The 21,861-nt window shown below is 37.2% G+C and overlaps 1 protein-coding gene and 1 non-coding gene across 2 annotated transcripts; both read left to right on the top strand.

Moving 5' to 3' along the window:
• Positions 1-1,974: 1,974 nt before the first annotated feature.
• On the top strand, positions 1,975-17,295 carry HSPA9 (heat shock protein family A (Hsp70) member 9). Its single transcript, XM_074291459.1, is given in 18 exon segments — positions 1,975-2,551; positions 4,398-4,456; positions 4,550-4,637; positions 5,586-5,767; positions 7,343-7,391; positions 7,393-7,468; positions 8,459-8,532; positions 8,619-8,725; positions 10,491-10,653; positions 11,123-11,215; positions 12,588-12,797; positions 13,242-13,469; positions 14,447-14,551; positions 14,897-15,014; positions 15,598-15,692; positions 16,041-16,133; positions 16,250-16,390; positions 16,526-17,295. Coding segments are annotated over 18 exon segments (2,037 nt in total). The 5' UTR covers positions 1,975-2,473; the 3' UTR covers positions 16,604-17,295.
• LOC141559242 (small nucleolar RNA SNORD63) lies at positions 14,029-14,101 on the top strand. Its single transcript, XR_012487307.1, has one exon. It is a non-coding gene; the product is annotated as a small nucleolar RNA SNORD63 (small nucleolar RNA).
• Positions 17,296-21,861: the final 4,566 nt, after the last annotated feature.

Below are 21,861 nucleotides of genomic sequence, written 5' to 3'. Positions count from 1 at the left end.
TCTCTCTGATTTTCCATTTCCCACCTCCAAGCTTTTGGACTGTCCCCCCAAACATTCTTTCCTTGCCTCTGAATCTTAGAATTCCCCCAACTTCCTTCAAGCTCAGCTTCTCTGCAAGAGGCACTTTGATTCTTTTTGTGGCTGTGGGAGACATCCCAACAATATTAGGGTCCCCAGGTCAGTGTCGCAAGTATGGGGAAAGAATCTGCACACTCAGTTCTTCTTAAAGTTAAGGGGCTATGGTTTATTGCATTGTGACAGGCTAATTTCAAAAGAATTTTGCAAAGAATCAGGGTCAAGAAAATAAATTTATTGCAAATTAAGACGACTCTGAGGTACCACTATGTACCTCTCAGATTGGTTAAAATGACAGGAAAAGATAATGATGAATATTGGTGGGGATGGGGGAAAACATTGTTGGTGGAGTTGTGAAATGATCCAACCATTCTGGAGAACAATCTGGAATTATTCCCAAAAAGTTATCAAACTGTGCATACCCTTTGACCCAGCAGTGCTACAACGAGGCTTATATCCCAAAGAGATCTTAAAGGGCAAGGGGCCTGTATGTGCAAGAATGTTTGTGGCAGCTCTCTTTGTAGTGGCCAGAAACTGGAAGATGAATGGATGTCCATCAATTGGAGAATGGTTGGGTAAATTATGGTATATGAATGTTATGGAATATTATTGCTCTGTAAGAAATGACCAGCAGGAGGAATATAGAGAGGCTTGGAGAGACTTACATCAAGTGATGCTGAGTGAAATGAGCAGGACCAGGAGATCGTTGCACCCGGCAACAGCAAAATTATACAATGATCAGTGCTGATGGACACAGCCAGGTGATTCAGGCCAATTCCAATGGTCCTGTGATGGAGAGAGCCATCTGCCCCCAGGACAACATAGCATTCTCACTTTTTGCTGTTTTTTTTTTTTTTTTTTTTTTTTTTTGCATTTTGCTTTTTCTCATTCTTTTTTTTCTTTTTGAGCTGATTTTTCTTGATAATTGTGTTAATCCGTATTGAAGAATTGCACATGTTTAACATATTCGATTACTTGCCATCTAGGGGAGGGGGAAGGGAGAATGGAGGGAAACACTTGGAATACAAGATTTTGCAAGAGTGAATGTTGAAAACTGTGCATGTGTTTTGAAAATAAAAAGCTTTAATTTTTAAAAAGTTGAATTTAGGGGCAGCCAGGTGGCGCAGTGGATAGAGCATCAGCCCTGAATTCAGGAGGACCTGAGTTCAAATCTGATCTCAGACACTGAACACTAACTAGCTGTGTGACCCTGGGCAAGTCACTTAACCCCAGCCTCAGAAAAAAGGAAAAAAAAATAGTTAAATTTATTGTAAAACTAAAAAGACCGGGTGCTTCACGTCACTCATATGCTGATTTTATGGCTTATAGGCGGAGGGGAGGAGCGGTCTGGTTTGCACCTTACTGCCCCAGAAACTTTATCCCTGACCTCAGATTATTCTCTAGCAGCAGTAGTCCATGGAGCCGCGCATTCCCAAGGCCAGGGCCCTTAATCTCCTCTAGAAGCGGCACTTCCGTCACCTTCCACCCCCACGTTATTTTGTATTTATCTTTGTTTCCTAAGGGCCCAGCACCGTGCCTGGAACATAATACAGATGCTTAATAAATGCTTGCTCACCCGTCACTCAACTGTCTGTGATACAGAAACTTTACAAATTTGTTTAAAAGACCTGAATCTTGCAAAAGCTAAGGCAGAGACTGTAACTGAAAAGGCCGACAATTTTCCCTTACTAAATCACTTGCGATTCTAGGTTCTACGGCAAAATGGCGCCCAGCCAAGACCAGAGAAGAAAACGCCCAATTTTCTGCACTGGAAGACACAAGACGCGCACGCGCCCCAGGCCTCTTCTGAGGCGCCATGCTTTCCAAATAGCCATGCGCTGAGGACAGCCAATGAAATGCAGAACTAGTCTTTTACAGCCACACCCACTTCTCTCTTCCGCCTCTTCCAGGGCACATGCGCCACTGGAGATAGCGCCGTTGCCGGCTGCGCAGGCGTAATAGCATCCGCCTCCCACGTACCTGACGCAAGGCGACTGTAAGAGGTTCGCACTTTATACGGTGTGACCTTGAGTCTTGCCGGCCCTCGAGGACCTGGGCTGTCTAAAGTAGTGCCAACATAATTGACCTAATTTTGCAAGCTTTTTCTTGGACCCGAAGCCATAATATGTCAAAAAAAATTAGTTCTGTCTTTATGTCAATTAAATCAAGCCGGTATTGTAGATAAGCCTAGGTTTGAGGAGCCAAAGAATGAAGCTTTTATGTTCAGGCTCCTACATGGGCTCCTCCTAGAGAGAGCGGTCTTGTGGGACGCAGTGACCCAACCCCCGCCCCCACCCCCCACGTGGTTAGAGGTTTCCAGAAGAGCTGCGACCGCTGTGCTACGCACCTCCCGGCCCCCTCGTTCACTTCGCCGCCGACCCCTGCCCGCCCACCCACCATGCTCAGCGCCAGCCGCACCGCTGTTGCCCGCCTCGCCGGAGCCGCCTCCCGGAATCCAGCTGCCAGTCTTCGCCAGGTGAGCAGATTGTTGGGGACCGTCTTGGCCTTAGAGCCTTAGTGACTAGCGGTCTCTTTTAGGCCTCCCGGGAACGGGACGGGGCAGTGGGGCGGGCCGATTTGGAGTTTCAGAGATACGGGAGGCCGCGATAGGATTCCTCTCCCGCCCCACCGAGAAGTAGGTGAAAAGAGCAAAGTCTGTCAGGGAAGGAGGGAATCGAAGGCGTTTGGGGGGGCAGTGCCTGGGGGGAAGCAGGACGGGAGGTCTCGAAGCCCGGCCTCCGGTCTGGTTCCTGCTGAGTCACGTTTGGTTCTTTTCCCACTGTATGGAAGTCAGCGGGGACCCCGGGTTAAGAGAAATCACGGGGGTCGGCCCGGCCTATGGGCCGGGCGAGAGCCATAACTGACGTTTAGGTGGCGGAGCTGGGTCATCTTACGTAATAATATCTTGGGGAGGAGATAGCTATGGAGGGGGTATTCCACTTTTTATACTTGGGGAAACTGAGGCCTTTAATTTAAAGGTCACAGGATAATAAAGTTAGGACATGTAAGTGATAGGACTTGAACCTAGTTTATTCTGACTCTCGATTGTGATCCTCCTGTGTTATCTTACAAGTTTCACTTGTTGGGGTCTTGTTTTCTAGAGATTTAACAGGTATCAATTGAAAGCTCACGTCTGAGCTCCCTAGGCCAGGGGGTTGTGAATCTTGAAGAGGTGTGTGTCATACTGTAGGTGAGAAAGAAGGGGCCTCCTAGGGAAAGGAGGGTGAGAACCAGCAGCTGAGGGTGTTCCCTCTCTTCATCTCTCTCATTCTGCTGTATGGCCATTAGCAGGGATAAAAGGCAGAGTAACTGCCCTGGGTTCTAGTACTGTTCTCTACCTGAGGTTCCTTGTGGTTTTCCTGGGTTCTCTCCTTCCCTCCCATCATTAGTGCAAAGTAGTTTCCATAAAGTAGCTATTGTGAATACATTTCAGACCAACTTAAAAGAGATTTATATTTATGTACAGAGGTTGTGGGGAAAGTTCAAGGATTCTAATTTAATTCATGGGAAGTAATATGTTCTGGAAAGTATTTTTGTTCTCTTTACCTCTATTTACATGGATTATAAAGAATTAGTTTCTAGGCAGAGGCAAGGTTGCAAAGATCTTACTCATCCAGGATTTGTGAGTTAGACAAACTGAGGAGGCCATTCTGGGAGTTTTTTTCCTCTTTACCCACCAACCTGTCAAGTCCTTGACTCTGCTAGATAAATCCTACTACACTTAACCAGTTATGTCACAAGGTCATAGGAAGTGGCATAGAATTACTTAAAACTTAATACAAAGGCCACAGTCAGATTTGCTTGTACTAGTGGAAATCAAATTCTTTAGTTGGTTTTTTTTTTTTTTTTTTTTTTTTTTTTAATCAGTCTACTTTGCTTTCATGTAGAAGAGCTTTGTGCCTGCAGTTTGAATTGCAGTGGTTTAGCAGATTTCTAAACCTATTTCTATAATTTTGGGAATTTTGAATGCTTTTTGGAAAAAAATCTTTATATTTGCAATACCATCATTGATGGAAGATCTGTAATGTCAGTGTTATAAGATTGGTTCAGTTCAACAAATCCCTAGATGCTAGAGATACAAAGGAAAAAATACCACTCTTTACATTATGTGGGACAGTAAGCAATTTGTGGCATTGCATTGTGTTAAAATTATTGCTATAGTGAAAAGATTGAGTCAAGAGATTTGGATTCTAGTCCTTGAGCCTGCCAAATTCTGCAAAACAAACTTTTTGTACTTATATAATAATTAAGCGCTTAGGTTCAGTATTTCCATATGGTGGTTATTGTTATTTTCTGTACTAATATTTTTTTTTCCCCTAAAGGATGGCTGGAATGGTCTTAGTCATGAGGCCTTTCGAATCATTTCAAGACGAGACTATGCGTGAGTATAGCAGAATTTTCCTTGCAAGGAAATCAACACTAAAATTTCTAGTTGCCATCTGTAGTTAACAGTGTTTTTGTATGTGTCTTATAGATCAGAGGCAATCAAGGGGGCCGTTATTGGTATTGACTTGGGTACAACTAACTCCTGTGTGGCAGTAATGGAAGGGAAACAAGCAAAGGTGAGTTTTAGTACAAAATACATGTTTGGGTTGGGGGGGGAAGGAAGGTTGTTCTTGCTATATAGGTTTAGCTATATAGGTTTAACATGGGTACTAAGAAAGTTAAATTTCCTGCTTAGTTTTTCTTTTGAATGCAGCTTTTAAAGTCATAGAATTAACTAATATTCTATTTTAGGCACTGTAAATGAATAGTAGTCTCGTGTTAAAATTTTTTCTGAGTTTTTCTTTTATCCTCCTAGCTTTTAAGTAATCCATAAAGTTAGAATAGTTTCTTCCCTAAATAAAATGAAATTAGAAAGCAAACTTTTTTTTTTTTTTTTTTTTTTTTTTTTTTTTTTTTGAATATATATTTGCTTTTGGTTTTTTGACAGAACAGGTAGCTTTTGAGGGCCAGTAGTGAGAGTGTTTTCCTTGTGTTCAGTGGCCTTCGTTTATAGTTCTTTTGATTAGGGAGGGTGCAAGCTGTGCTGCAGGAGCAGAACAAAGCTAATTAGCCCTTAGAAGAACTTAGTTCCCATTTCAAATCTAACTGATCCCTGATCTAATTGCTTTGGCTAACTTCATCTCTATCTCTCTCTTAATAAAATCATACAATTTAAGAATTAAAAAAGTTTCAGACCCCTTTAGAGCCAAATTATACATGAAAGAAATCCTTCCTATGATGTCACTCAATGATACCATCCAGCTTCTGCTTGAAGACCTCTTTAAAAAAGAAAAAAGAAAGCTATTTCTGACTAGTATATTTCTTTGAAGACTTCAGAGTTTTCAATCATCTTGTAATTTTAAAAGCCACTAATTAGCCACTGCTATTGCTAATTTTGAAGAGGTTTTGAGGATACTTTTTTGTAAATTAAGTCCCTTTTTCGCGGATTTTCCATATAAATTTTGCTGTGTTTTGCAACTCTTCGTTCTATGGATTCTTATGGCTGTACCACCTTGAGATTTTAGGTGTTGGAGAATGCAGAAGGTGCCAGAACTACTCCCTCAGTTGTAGCCTTCACAGCAGACAATGAGCGCCTTGTTGGCATGCCTGCCAAACGACAAGCAGTCACCAACCCAAACAACACATTTTATGCCACCAAGCGCCTCATTGGGCGTCGTTTTGAGGATCCTGAAGTTCAGAAAGACATGTAAGTATTAACTCTTTTCTTCTCAACTCCTCTGTGTCCTTACTCGTAATTCCTTCCTGTCACTAAAATTTTTATAATCTAAGTCAGCTCTTTGCTTTTCTTTATTTCCATTATATCTATTCAGTTTCTAATTCTTATGACCACTATAATTTAGGCCCTCTTAATTTAAAGCCTTTTACAACTCTGTGCCTGGAATGTACCTTTGTCCTGAGAGAATCTCACCTTCCTTAAGATTCAGCAGTATGGTACAGTCACTTTGAAGTCATAGAGCCTGGTTTTGAATCCTGTTTTTGCTCCATATTACTTTGAATAGTAGTCACGTCACCTCCTGGGCTTCAATATCCTGTTTAAAATTGGGGAACTGGACTAGATGGCATTTAATTTTTCTTTCACTTCTGTGTTCTTAGATATTAGTGCTTATTCCCTTATTAAAGCATGTTTCCTTACTGAGTATGGTTCACAACATAGCATTTTACTCTTTTTGTTTGCTTGCATTTTATTTATTTTTTTTTTTTTCTGGTTTGATTTCATTTTTCTTGTGCAGCATGATAATTCTATAAATATGTATGCATATATCAGATTTAACCTATTTCTACCATGTTTAACATATATTGGACTACATGCCAACTAGGGGAGGATGTGGGGGAAAGAGGAGGAGGGATTGGAACATGAGATTTTGCAAGGGCTAATGTTGAAGGATTGTCCGTGAATGTTTTGAAAAATAAGTTTTAATAAAGGGGGAAAACTCATGTTCCTTTTAATTATTTAAGGGTTGGAATCTCTAAATTTAAATTCCTTGAGGTCAAAGGACTATATTTTTCATTTTGCTTTTTTACCATCCATTTTTAAACAGTGCTTGACATTTGAGTTAAATTGATTTATAAATTCTTACTCAGGATCCAAAAAAACCTCTGAGAATTATTGTAAGAAAATTCTTTTAAAGGATCAGCTAATTTAAAAAGTCTCAATCCAAATCCCAAGTGGTCTTATATAAAAGTTATTTCAAAAATGCTAGGTCTAGGGGCAACTAGGTGGCTAGAGCATCAGCCCTGAAGTCAGGACCACCTGAATTCAAATCTGGTCTCAGACACTTAACACTTCTTCCTAGCTAAGTGACCCTGAGCAAGTCACTTAACCCCCATCTGTCTCAGAAAACAAAACAAAAATGATAGGTCTAGATTGTCTTATCTTGGCTATACATTTAGATTTTTAAAATTTGACTAGGACTACTCCTAGATCATATGAATAGCATTTAATTACATACGTAGGAAAACTAGTAGATTTTACTTGTTGATCAATTGTCAGCTACTACAGTTCATGAGTAGTATTTAAATCTAGTTAGACCTTCCCTAAATATTAAAAGAGTAGAGAGTAATAGATGAGTCTTGACATCATAAGCTCTTAACAGTGAAGTGTCTTGACTTTTGCCATCTTTTGGGCACTGATAATTAGATCTTTTAAAGTCTATTTTAAGTCTACTAATTTAAAGAGAATTAGTTTGCTTGCAGACACACTCTTAAGATATTTGGTAAAAGAATTGTCCTAAGCCAGTATTCTCATTCTTGTGTCTTTCAGTAAAAATGTTCCTTTCAAAATTATCCGTTCCTCTAATGGTGATGCCTGGGGTAGAAGCTCATGGGAAACTATATTCCCCAAGTCAGATAGGTGCATTTGTGTTGATGAAGATGAAGGAGACTGCAGGTAGGTAGTATTTCAGATTTTTTTTTTTTTTTTTTTTTTTAAACAAAGACAGAAAGCTTCATTGTGTTTATCCTTTCTAAATTGGCTAAGATTTGGATAACTAATGTTTATTATACTTTATTGTATAGATTACCACTGATTTATTTTCTACTTATTAATAAAGTACAATTTAGAACAAATAAGTATATAATATCTATCTTGTTAGTAATGTCATGTCTTCATTCTATACTTTGTTAATTTTGTTCTTGGTTTAGTTTCAACCAAAAGAATTGTTTACTGATTCTGATATCTGGTTTAAATAAATTTAGTCAGCTATTCCATCCTTTCCTCCTTTTTCCTAGAAGATGGGTTTTGATATAAAAAATAGAAAGATCCTAAGAATAGCATCTCTGATACCTTGTTCATGATTTTTTTTAAATAAAGGTTGAGAGAGAGAATTTCTTGTTTTAAGAAATTTGTATCAACTCTAAAAGAAATTAAATCATTGTGGTCGAATTGTTCTATATTTTGGCTTGGGGACCATGGTCAGGGAAGGGGTGAAGTAAAAAGGTATCAAAAATAATAAAATTCAAAATAAAGATGACACTTTTGGAGGACTAATGTTATATCTATAGTCCAACTATGTAACAACAAATGGTTCTTTAAATTTTTGTCATAGCATATTCCATTATATCAATGTTTCTAAATTTCAGATTATTATTGTACATCTGTGGCTGTAACTTTAAATATATGTTATGTATCTTTAGAATAAACAAGTCGTTAAATTCTTTTCATTGTATTTCAAGGATATTTTAGCAATAGAATCACTGAATTGGAGTCCACTTAATAACTCTAAACTATTGCCATAAAAGTCTTTGCTGTTTTGATTGGCTCAGTCACATAGGAGTGATTGTTTAGTCTGAGTCTTATCTTGCATGGATAATACATTAGGAAATTGTTGTTCAGTTAAATAAAATACCCTCGTTGATTTCAGTCTTTGATTCTTTCCAGAAAACTATCTAGGACATTCAGCAAAAAATGCTGTTATTACTGTGCCTGCTTATTTCAATGACTCTCAACGACAGGTGAGATCACATCAACTTCTCTTCATGAAACTCAGTGATGATTTAAAATGAACGGTGTAGAAATGGATTTTTTTCCCCTCTGTTAGGCTACCAAAGATGCTGGGCAAATATCTGGCCTAAATGTACTTCGAGTGATTAATGAACCTACAGCTGCGGCCTTGGCTTATGGCTTAGACAAATCTGAAGACAAAATGTAAGCAAGTCTTTGTTGTTCTTACTGCTTTTTAATAACATTTTTTCCCAATTACACATGAAAGCGATTATTTCTTTTTTATATAAAATTTGGAGTTCCAAGTTTTCTCCCCTTTTTTTCTCTCTCTCCCTCTAAGATAAGTAATTTGATAAACTCACAAGGTTGTTATAAAGATTAAATAATATATGTAAATAATTTTGCAACTCTTAAAACCACTATTTCCCTGGTAGTGATGAGGTTAGTGTTTCCTTAGAGCATCCCTCTCTTCAGAAAGGGCTTTTTGTTTAATAGTTCTCAGAATATAATTTCTTTTCTTTTTAATTTAAAAAAAAAATTTCCAGGGTCAATTAGGTGGTACAGTGGATAGAGCACCAGCCCTGAAGTTGGGAGGACCTGAGTTCAAATCTGGCTTTAAACACTTAACAATTCCTAGCTCTATGATGCTGGGCAAGTCAGTTAACCCAAACTGCCTCAGCCAAAAAAGAAAAAAATTCCTCAGTTATGTTTAAAACATTTTTTTTTTTTTACATTTGTTTTTACAACTTTTGAATTCCAGATTCTCTCCCTTATCCTCGTCCCCCACTCTACATTAAGAAAGCACATGTGAAATTCTACAAAAAATTTCCATAAAAGTCATGTTGTAAAAGAAAACATCTATCTTCTTTCCCCCCAAAAAAAGAACCTCCATGAAAAATAAAATTAAAATATGCTTCAATCTGTATTCATATACTGCCAATTTTTTTCTCTGGGAATGGATAGGATTTTTCATCCTAAGTCTTTCAGATGGGCATGGATCATTGTATTGCTGAGAATAGCAAAGTTATTCACAGCTGATTCTCCCCAAAATTTATTTTTACTTTGAACATAGTATATTTCACTATGCTTGAGTTTGTGGAGGACTTTCCAAGTTTTTCTGAGAGCATTTTTTCCCATAGAACAATATTCCATCATCACATACTACAGTTCATTCGGTCATTCCCTAATGGATGAGCATCCCTTCAGTTTCCAATTTTTTGCCCTAAGAAAAGGGAGTTGTTATAAATATTTTTGATCCTTTGGTCTCTTGGAATTCATGCCTAGTAGTTAGTTGTATGGTTAGGTCAAAGGATATGCATGATTATATAGCCTTTTGGTCCTTTTTCAAATGGGGGGTTGTGTGGTTCTTTATATAAATTTGACTCAGTTCCCTGGGTTTGACAAATGAGGCCTTATTCAGAGAAACTTTAAGCAAGTCTTAAGGTCATTTTCCGCTAGTCCCAAAAAGATAAAAAGGTTGAGTTATCTGAGATGGGAATACTTTATACAAACATTTGGAACAGTTAATATATATACATTTGTGTTCTTTTGGTGTTTGAGCCTTGCAGTTAGAACTAAAATTTGCTATTTTCCTTAGGACATTCCTTAGCCTATTTGAACATATGTATACACACAGTTTTTCATCTTAAGTAAATTGGATCTTTCAAAAGCAACAAGAGAGAATTTTTTAATGCTGTAAATTACATTGATATATGTTGGTTAAATAAAAATATAATTAGATGTTTCATTTACTCTTTATAATGGGTTTCAATTTATTATTACTAAGTACCTGTTAAAACTACCAGTTTTAGAAATTCAGAATTAAACCAATATTAAAGTAATGTTTTATTAACCAAAATATTTTGACATTTTATACCCAATAAATAGCTTGACATTTATCCAATTACTAGAAATGCACTTTCCTTGTCCAGTCTTATTAAACTGTCCTTTTTTTCCCTTCCTCTTAAAGCATTGCAGTGTACGACTTAGGTGGTGGAACTTTTGATATTTCTATTCTGGAAATTCAGAAAGGTGTGTTTGAGGTGAAATCTACCAATGGGGATACTTTCCTAGGTGGTGAAGACTTTGACCAGGCCTTGCTCCAGCACATTGTAAAGGAATTCAAGAGAGAGGTTGGTGACCAGTTTGACAAATGTTGCTACTTGAATTGAAGTCTTGAATATTTTAGAATACTTCTTAGTAAAATTGATTGGCATATGAGCAAGGGCTGGGAAAATATCCTAACAACTACTTGTAAGTAAAAGAATCTTGGTACTGAAAAATCACCAGTCATCTAATGCACTATGTAATCTCTCTACTCATCTTTAAACTCTTTGAAACTGGGAGGTTACCTGGTCCAGTTCAACTAAAACCTTCCAATTTCACAACTTAGGAAATTGAGACCTAGATATGAAAAATTATATGTGCACAGGATAACATAATAAAAGTGAGGCAGTCTTTTTTCTTTCTAAAATTCTTTATTGTATGTAAGTGATGGTAATTGGGGGAAAGATACAGAATATTAAAGGTAATGTCAGTTTGTTCTTTAACAAAATAATAGATGCTTCACCAAACTGAAATGTTATATGGTTCATCTCTTAGACAGGACTTGATCTGACCAAAGACAATATGGCTCTTCAGCGAGTACGGGAGGCCTCTGAGAAGGCCAAGTGTGAACTTTCTTCTTCTGTACAGGTGAGATTAATGAATCTCAGCTCTGGAGTTTTGTTTATTGGAGTGATATATCCATTGAATGGTGTTCAAAATATCAGTGAGCTCAGATATTGCTGATTTTGACTGTAATGATTTTTAGGAATACATCCTTTTGCAAAGTTAGAATCAGAATACGCTTGAAAAGAAGCTTATTACAATAACCTTTGTGATAGTTACTTCAAGTAAAAATGTCATCCCCATTTAAATAAGTGTGCTTTGCCAGAATTTTTCTTTTCATATTTTGGAAACAGAATGTAGGCCAAGGACATGTACTCTTTGCTATTTCTTCCTGCACAAAATAATTTGATCTTAAATCACTAGAATCAGCACAACCTGTCTCAAGATATGAGGGCTAGACTTAATTAACTTTTAGATATTACTAAGAAAAAATAGTTCTTTTTTAACACAAAAAAATTGTACGATGATTGAGTATTGTCTATAATGCTTTATAAAATGTACCGAATATAGTTCCTGCATTAGCTTTCAATCTTAACTGTTCTGTGGAAAAATAATTGTTTATAAGGGGGGGAAAGTCAATTACTCCAAAAAATTAGTCATCATTTTCTATTGTGGATCATCCTTAGAGCAAAGTGGGCAAAGGTAGCTTCTCATAGGATTCTAAGGTATTTTCAGTACCTCTGTTGCACTTAAAAACTAATGAGCATTAGATAAAGATTATGTGTCATAATCTAATTTCTAATAATTTTCTTTCTGGAAATTTCTAAATTTTCTAATTTCTAAAAGTTGTTTTTTGGTGTATTTATGCTATGATGTATTTGGTTAACCCCTCATTCTGAAGAAAAAAAAAAAGTGTGGTAATAACCAGAACTGAGCAATAAATATACCATTTTAAGAAAGTGTTCCTAAAACTGGATAGTACTTTAAGAAGCCTTGGTTTAGAAGGACCCTATGTAACATGTAACATTCTCATAGAAAACCGGGGGGGAAAAGGGGGAAAGCCTTCCTAACTACAACTGCCTTCAGGCTGATTAATTGCTATATTCTACGGTACATAAGAGCAAGGTCTGCACAGCATTTCATGTGTATCATCTTTTTTGGTCTTTATTCCAACTCTGTATGATAAGGTACTACTATACCTCCATTTGGCAGATAAGAGAAACTGAGACATGACTAGCCTAATTGTCCAAGAAAGGATTCAGAACCCAATCTTAGTCATGTTTGATTCTTATGCTGAAGGAACCAAGACAATTGGAAATTACATTTCACTGCTATATATAGTTCAATGGAAATTGTATTCTACCTTTGTGGGAACTAAGTGAATAATCCTATTTTACACTTCTTGTAAGCACTTTATTATTGGCTTGTCTGCTCACATTGAATGTTAATTTTGTAGACTGACATCAACTTACCATATTTAACTATGGATGCTTCTGGGCCCAAGCACTTGAACATGAAGATAACTCGAGCTCAGTTTGAGGGCATTGTCACGGATCTCATCAGAAGGACTATTGCCCCATGTCAGAAGGCCATGCAAGATGCTGAAGTCAGCAAGAGTGACATTGGAGAAGTCATCCTAGTTGGTGGCATGAGCAGAATGCCAAAGGTATTATAGAGTGGAGGTGGAGTAGTGGCATTTGGATAAGTAAAATCTAGCATTAAGAGGGCAATGTCAGGGCAGCTAGGTGGCGCAGTAGATAGAGCATCAGCCCTGAAGTCAGGAGGATTTGGGTTCAAATCTGAACTCGGATACTTAATACTTCCTAGGTGGGTGACTCTGGGCAAGTCACTTAACCCCAATTGCCTCAGCAAAAAAAAAAAGGGGCAATGTCATCCAAAGAATTTTCTATCATAATGAGTTGTCAGTCAGTCAAAACCTGAAAGCTTCTCTAGAGACTTGTCAGAAGTAGCCCTTTCCATTAGAGAAATTAAAATAATCATGATATAACCTCTCTGCCTCTTCCCCCCTTCCCTAATTCCCCAGATATGGATTGGTTCTGATGGAATGTAAATGATCCCTGAATAATCAGACTTTTTCTTTGGTCTCTAGGTTCAGCAGACAGTACAAGAACTCTTTGGCCGGGCCCCTAGTAAAGCTGTCAATCCTGATGAGGCTGTGGCTATGGGAGCTGCCATTCAGGGAGGCGTGTTAGCTGGTGATGTCACAGATGTGCTCCTTCTGGACGTCACTCCTCTTTCTCTGGGCATTGAGACATTAGGAGGTGTCTTCACCAAATTAATTAATAGAAACACAACTATTCCAACTAAGAAGAGCCAGGTAAGTTCATTTTCAACCTATCTCAAAGCTCTACTTTGTAGCTTTAGTGTTCTGATCTTTTCCAGAAAGAATCTTTTTTGATTGATAGCCTTAAGTAGTTAGACTTAGTCTATTCTTCCCATTAATTTTCCTATTAGTGGAATTTCCTCAAGTAATCTGAACTTGCCTAGAAATTCTTCACTTTTTTGGTGGCCAGCATTAATGAATGCTGCTTTGTGGCAGGAAGGGGGAATAAATGGTTTATTCTTCCCAGATCGTACTTGATTTCAGAAAGAGAGGTCAAGAGCTATTTGATCAACAGTTCTCAGATGCTTTGGGAAGAAAGTTATGGAGGCTGTGTCAGTGTACTGATGTGGCCTTTAATATGTGAAATACGAAGGAGTTATGTAAGGGACCATCTGTAAGGTAACTTATAGTTGGGTGGGGGGAAAAAACAAAAAACTATTTTTTTGTTTAGTTGGCAGGAACTATTGGAATGATTATATTGATTCCTTCCCACAATCTCCACCTTTGGTGCTGTGTATTCAAGAGTTTGTAAGAAATTAAAACTATTGTATTTGTGCTGTGATGTTTTTGTCAACCCTTCATTCTGAAGAAGAAAAAAAATGTGGTAATTACTAAAACTGAGCACAAAGTACTTTTTTCCTCTAAAAATCAGTTCTCAAAAGTATTTCTCTAGGTCCCAGATTAAAATTTTTTTGGAGATACATACCTCTAAATAGCTCTTCTGTGAGTGTAGGTCACATTTTACATTTTACCCTCTTTCATGATCATATTTATATTTTTGGCTGCCACCTAAATGCTGAAGTAGATGCTGCTTATCTTACTGCATTTCTAAACACTTCCATTTCCAATGGGGAAGAAACTATTATGTACATGGGGTATTTTGGAGCTTTCCCTTTTTATGAAAACTAAGGAGGGGAAGAAAGAGATCCTGTAGTCTTCCTTGTCCATTGACTTGTTTCCTTGACCAATAGGTGTTCTCTACAGCTGCTGATGGTCAAACACAAGTGGAAATTAAAGTGTGCCAGGGAGAGAGAGAAATGGCTGCAGACAACAAGCTTCTTGGACAGTTTACTTTGGTATGTAATCCTGAAACTCGAAAAGGCCTGTAGTTCCCAAAGAGTACATTCTCTCTTGAGTTAAACTTGTACTGCCACCTGTAAAATCTAGGTGGTATGAGACTCCACTCAGGAGTTTGTAAGTTAACAGAATCATAAAAACAACCTATAATTTGGAGAAACTGACAGTAGTTGTGATTTGCTGGCAAACCATTTTTGGTTTCCCCAGAATTTCTTGGAGGAGGGAGAATTGGTATTGGAATAGACTCTTATTTCCATTATCTGAACATCCTAAACCTTTAGAAAAAACAGGGTATAGAATGGGGAATATTGTGAGCTTACTCTTAAGCCATGGTCATATTTCAGATTGGAATTCCACCAGCCCCACGAGGGGTTCCACAGATTGAAGTCACATTTGACATTGATGCTAATGGGATTGTACATGTTTCTGCAAAAGATAAAGGCACAGGACGTGAACAACAAAGTAAGTTTACTTATCTTTATCATGCGGTTTATAAAAAGTAGTGTAAGAACAAAGAAATTTGGCTAGAGCTTCTAGTTTGAATGGATTTTGTTCTTCACTTTTACCTAACACTGAGATAAGAATGTGCTCACAAGCTACCAGATAGAGGCTTGGCCATGGGGTCGTTAAAACTGTAGGCTTTTTTGATCTTAACAAAATCAAGTGGCAGACATTGAACTTTAAAGCCACTTGAAACTTCCTTTCTGACATAAAAGTTATGTTTACCTGAAAGTCAACTTGTTTGGACCACAAATACTATTGCTTGCTTCAGTTGTTTTAGTTGTGTCCAACTCTTCATTCCTCCATTTGGGGATTTCTTGGTAAAGATACTAGAGTAGTTTGCTGTTTCCCTCTCCATTTGCCAGCAATTAATCATCTATTCTGGACATGAGTATTAATTTCAACAGACTAGGCTTAAAGTCAATGAACATTATTATCTACCCAATCTATCCTTTCAATGTACTGAAAGTAAGGAAGATGAAAATGAACCACTTAATGTGTATTATAAGTAATTATAAGGTTTTATCCTTTTTTCTTATTGTAGTTGTGATCCAGTCTTCTGGTGGCTTAAGCAAAGATGACATTGAGAATATGGTTAAGAATGCAGAGAAGTATGCTGAGGAAGACAGGAGAAAGAAAGTAATTGCTTTTGGCTTAGTTTCCCATTACTTTTATTTATTTTACTTGCCTCTGCCAATCCTATTATGCTACCTGTCATTTTAATTCTTCCTTCTGAAGTCATCTCAGACTGCTGTAATCCAAAGTAATACCCCTATTCTGTCTCTCTCTCTGCAGGGGAACGGGGTGGGAGCCCTACTAATATTCTGCCTTAAGATAAATAATAATAATCTAGAACTCAAAAGGCAGCTTGTCATTGTATTTTTTTGTTGACTTCTCAGAAACTGTTATTACCTATATTTGCTGAACTGATTAGGAGGCTGTGTGTTAATATTGCACTGTAATATTGGTGCTTAATATCTCACTCAGGAACGTGTAGAAGCTGTCAATATGGCAGAAGGAATTATTCACGATACTGAAACAAAGATGGAAGAATTCAAAGATCAACTTCCAGCAGATGAGGTGAGTTGTGTTTTTAAACCAGAGTTAATCAAAAAAGTACTATGTCAGTGATGACAAGAGGCAAGGAGAAAGTGAGGCAAACCAATAATCATGTGTTTACATTTTTTCCCTTTCAGTGCAATAAACTAAAAGAAGAAATTTCTAAAATGAGAGAGCTCTTGGCTCGCAAAGATAGTGAAACAGGAGAAAACATCAGGCAGGCAGCATCTACTCTCCAACAAGCATCATTAAAGCTCTTTGAGATGGCATATAAAAAGGTATCGAGTTTTTTTTTGTTTTTTCTTTGTGAAATTTCGTGAAAGTTCGTGAAATTGAAATTATATTAGCTAAAACAAAAATGAAGATAAGACTAAAGCTTCAGCTTAATAATTTCACAAATATTTTCTTTATAGATGGCATCTGAGAGGGAAGGATCTGGAAGTTCTACTTCTGGGGAACAGAAGGAAGATCAGAAAGAAGGAAAGCAATAATGTCACCAGTTGACCTTGACTGGAGCAGAAATTGGGAAAACATTTGTGAAGCTTGGGAACAAAGGGGCACAAGGACCTTCCTGAGCAGAAATGGGCAAACTTCAGTCTTACTGTGTTTTTGCAGTATTCTATATATAATTTCCTTAATGTATAAATCTAGTGAGTGTATTAGCTAATTATCATTTGACAGGTAATTCAGATAATACAGAGTTCTAAATGTTCATCCCCAGCCTATCTTTATTTTCCAACTGCATGTAAAGTAAGAGGGGATTGATTCGCTGATCATTATAAAGGCTTGACACAGTTGTTTGCAGCAATGACTGTAATTCCAAGGAGTGAAATAAAACCATGTCACGAAATTGAGAGTAGGGGACCACCATAATCCTTATTATAAGACTCAGTAGGAACCCTTCTAGTTAGTCAAGTACTGATCTGCCATGGCTGGTGGACTCCCAATCCGTAGTCCATGCAGGATCAGCTGCATTGCCAGAAAAGGGAGAAACTAGACTGAAAGACATGGTTCTACTTTGTTTTATCTATAACTATTCCTTTTGAAATAAGGTGATTAATGAGACTTTTCAGCTTACCCAAAGCATTGTTTTTCTCCACCTTCTAGCCTTTGCTTTTTGGGTACCTCCTTAATTGGTAATTGTTCTTTTGATCCGTTCTGGATTTTTTAAGAAAAATAAAAATGAAAAGAAGGTTGTTTTGTTGTTTGTGAAAAGGCCCTAACTAGCTAGCCACTTTGGCATCTAAGTAACTTACGGAAAATTTAATATGGTCAATGAGAAATTATTAAAAGTGACTACTTTCTAATGAATGCAAAAAAAGTTTTTCTTAGTAGTTTTTAGTTTCAAGATCATCCTTTTAACATTTTTCCCCTGTTGCACTATTTGTTTGTCTTTGGAGACTTGTCTACCATAATTCTTGTGGAGTGCTGGAAACCATCCTAGATGAATTTAGCAGATAGTCTAGTTCAGGTGCCCTATTCATCAATCTGCCAGCGATGAGGTAGTTCAGATCTCATTGCCCATTCACATTTGAAAAGTTATTTATTTCCTTCTTTAGGATTGGGCTTTGTATCCATGAAAGGGTGGGATGAAGTCACTATTCAATAGATAGAACTCTCAGGGAAGATTTGGTGCTATGGGAATAGAAAAATGAAAAATAGGCCTTGATCTCAAGGAAGTAAAATTTCAACAGGGGTTAGAAAAAAGGTGATTGGAGAAAAAGGGGTTAAATGATGAGATACAAAAAGGTTTCCTGTAGAGCAGTGGTCCTCAAACAAATAGGGGGTTATTCACTGTCAGACTGTTGGAGGGCCGGACTATAAAAACATAAGCTCACACTCTGTCTCTGGCCCTTAGCCCATTTGCCATGACGTCTTTGGGCCACATAAACATCCTCTGCGGATCACATCTGGCCCTCAGGCCATAGTTTGAGAATGGCAATTGATACAAGCCTTGGTGGAAACTAAAGAGAGATGAGGGTAAATTAAGAGTGCCCATGTGAAAGTAAAGAAAGGGATTCATGTATGAGTTTTTTACTGGATGTGTTTTTGGAGGGGTGGGAAGTTTGTCATAATTTTATTTTTATATAATTTGTTCCCACAGAGCATGTGGAATTAGGGAAGTCAGTAATCTGATAGAGTTGAATATACGTGTATATGTATAGTAATTACATAAAGATAGTTCATCTCATGAAACTAATAGCTCACTCAATTTTGTTTCTATTTTCAATTAGAATGTTTTAACAGAAGTAACAACAAAAATGGATGTGTGAATTGATAAGGAGTAAATAGTTATCCTTGATTGAAATAATCTTATAATGGAGATGCTATAGAATTAAAGATTGCTAATGAGTATTTAGGAAAGAGTAATGTTTATGAACTAGCATAACTTGATCAAGAAGGGATTATGTCAGACTAACTTCATTTCCTTTATTGGTAGTTAACTAGATATATCAGGGAAATAATAGCTTACCTAGAATTAGAATCTCTACTATTCTGGGAAATGAGACCTCAAATATGCGAAATATTGATGAGATAGGTGCCATATTTGTTGCTGGGCTCAAAGGATAATTTAATAGTTTAATGTTAGTGTTGCAAATGGTCTTCAGGCTGATTAGTTCTGTGCTTTTTAACATTTTTTATCAGTGACTTGCATAAATATAGGAAAATGTTCATTAAGTTTGCAGATGATACACATCTGGGATGGCTAATAATGGATAACAGGTTTCCAAAATTTTAACTTGGGCTGAGTTTAATAGGGTGAATTCAGATATAGGGATAAATTCAAGGTCCTATGGTGGGGTTCAAACAACAAGTAAACAGAGAAAAATTTAATGATGGAAAAGGTGATGTGGCAGCCAAAAAAGCAATGCGATCATGAGCTGCAATGAGAAGCAGGCTTTGTGTTCAGGAAAAAAAAAATGGTTTCTTTTACACTGACCACAGCTAGAGTGTCAGTTTAGCAATGACACTGAGCCTCAGTAAACATTGATTGAAAATAGAATGTTTGATATCATATTTTATGAGGATTGCTTGAAGGAAGTGAGAAACTTGAAGTGAATGACGTGAATTTTTTCAGTGAAGTATTGAGCAAAAGGCTTTGTACTAAGAGGGAAGGGAAGAATATGAGCAGTGTCAAAACTCAAAATAGAAATAAGCGCCATTAGTTTAGAAATAATAGATGTAGTGGCCTTGCTGCCTTAACTTTAAAATGTAAAATCTTATTTTTTTTTCTTGATTTTGTTATATATTTCCCTGTTACATTTTTATCTGGTTCTGTCTGCACTTGAAAGCACTGTGGTTACATTTAATCAGGAGTTTGACACCTCTAGTGTAGATGGTTTTAGAGAAGATTTGGAATAGCTGTTGTAGAGCTTATCTTTAAAACTGATTTGCAGCCCCATATTGAATGTCATAAATGAATGCGGGGATCATGAAATTGCTTTATCATCAGTAAATATTTGATTTGTTATATCCAGGTATCCTAAAAAGAATTGCAAGTAGGAAAAGATTAAAAGACACTTTTGTCATAGAGCACATGCTAATCTTGAAGAATAAACATATTGGTATGTAGAAATTAAGGAGCCAGTTCAGATTGGTTCACAAATTAAAAACCTGAAAGGGAGGCTATAAACTCAATGTCTTATAAGTACCCAGTGTTAAACCAGAACTCAAACCATGGTCCTTTGATTTTAGCATCAGCTCATTGCTATCTACCACACTAGCCTTTTTGATATAGATATTATTTAGATTATTCCCCTATATGTATTTTGTTTGGCTTAGTAGTCCCACTCTTCAAACATTAGACCCTCCAGATTCAATGACATTACATTATGTCACCTATGTTTGAAATGACTTCAACTTTTTCTCCTTCTAAATTCCAACTTAATACCATTTCAGCAATGTGTTCTCCAGTGCCCCTGGACAACACCACTTTCCCCCACTTTGGACCTCCCAGAAAAATTTTCAGGTTTTTATGTGATATTGGGTAGCATACTGCTTATTACCCTTGTGGACTTAAATGACTTAAGACCTGTTTCAGTCACTAGCAGACTGCTCTGCTCATAGCAGATGCTTGATAAAATGTTTTTTAAATGGATCAATAGAATACTCCCACATTGGGTAAGTGTATCCAAGTCATCATTTGGTCCAATTGCCTTTTATTACAATTAAGTAAATGAGGCTTCAGAGAATAAAGCAACTTGGCTTAAGGGCACAACAAAGGGCAAATAGATGGGAATCTTAGCCCTCCTGACCCTAATCAAGTGATTGAACATTGGGTTAGTGCTTGATGATGTATTAGAAGCCTACATGAGGATCTGTGAAATCTTCACTTTTCCAAAGTATTGGACTCAAAAGGATTGTCCACTGGAGTCTTCTGATAAAATGAACCACTTTGGACATTCTTGATACCTGGAGCTTGCAGCATTGAAGAATATAAATGAGAAGAAAGAATTGAGTTGCTTTTTTGTGGCATGAGATAGGACCTTCATTCTCAAGGTTGTTTGTCCTTTATCTAAGAATCATTATAGGATTGAGTGAGGGAAAGTGCAAAATCACCAACCTCACTTTCTCCTCTGGAGTCTTCAGGATCCATTGGATGTATGAAATAGGAGGCCTTGACCTTTTTTCTAAAGTCTTTTAATCTCTAAGCCAACAATCAGTGATTAAGGCTATGTAAGAAATGAGGCAGACTCACACCTAACCTCCTATAACAAAGTCAAAATGGGTTCATGATTTAAACGTAAAGAGGGATATAATAAGCAAATTGGAACAAAGTGAACTTTACCTCAGATTTGTGGCCAAAGAAGATCTGGAAATCATTATTGGACAAAAAATAGGTAATTTTGAAACAAACGCAGACAAGATTAGAAGGGAAGCAATAAACTGGGAAAATATTGTTTACATTCAAAGGTTCTGATAAAGGCCTCATATTTGATCCAAATTTATAAGAATTCAAACCATTCTCCAGTTGATGAATGGTCAAAAGATATGAAAAGGCAATTTTCAGATGAAGAAATTAAAACCATTTCCAGTCATATGAAAAGACAATGAGGAATGTTGGAGAGGATGTGGGAAAATTGAGACACAGACACTGTTGGTGAAGTAGAGTAGTTTGGAATTATGCCCAAAGGCCTATCAAATTGAATACCCTGGATCTAGCAGGTTTTTGGGTTTTTTTTCTTTTTTGCTGAGGCTATTGGGGTTAAGTGATTTGCCCAGAGTAACACACTAGGAAGTGTTTAAATGCCTGAGGCTGGATTTGAACTCTGGTCCTACTGACTTAAGGGCTGGTGCTGTATCCATTGCCCCACTTAGCTGCTCCTCCAGTGTTTCTACTGGGCTTAGCTCCCAAAGAAATATTAAAGGAGGGAAAGGGACCCATGTGCAAAAATGTGGCAGCCCTTTTTGTAGTGGCAAGAAACTAGACTGGATGCCCATCAGTAGGAGAATGGCTGAATAAGTTATGGTATGTGAATGTTATTTTTAATGAATATTTTTGTTCTATTAGAAACTATCATCAGCAGGATGATTTCAGAGGCCTGGAGAGACATGAACTGATGCTAAATGAAATGAACAGAACCAGGAGATCATTGTATACAACAACAAGATTATGCAATGATCAATTCTGATGGAAGGGGCTCTTTTCAACAGATGATTCAGACCAATTCTAATGATCTTGGATTGAAGAGAGTCATCTACACCGAGATAGGATTGTGGGAATTGAGTATGGATCATAACAGCATTA

The sequence above is a fragment of the Sminthopsis crassicaudata genome, chromosome 2 (genome assembly GCF_048593235.1).
Source record: "Sminthopsis crassicaudata isolate SCR6 chromosome 2, ASM4859323v1, whole genome shotgun sequence".
Taxonomy (NCBI): domain Eukaryota; kingdom Metazoa; phylum Chordata; class Mammalia; order Dasyuromorphia; family Dasyuridae; genus Sminthopsis; species Sminthopsis crassicaudata.
The sequence above is the reverse complement of the archived record's forward strand: the minus strand, read 5'-3'. Positions and strand labels throughout refer to the sequence as shown.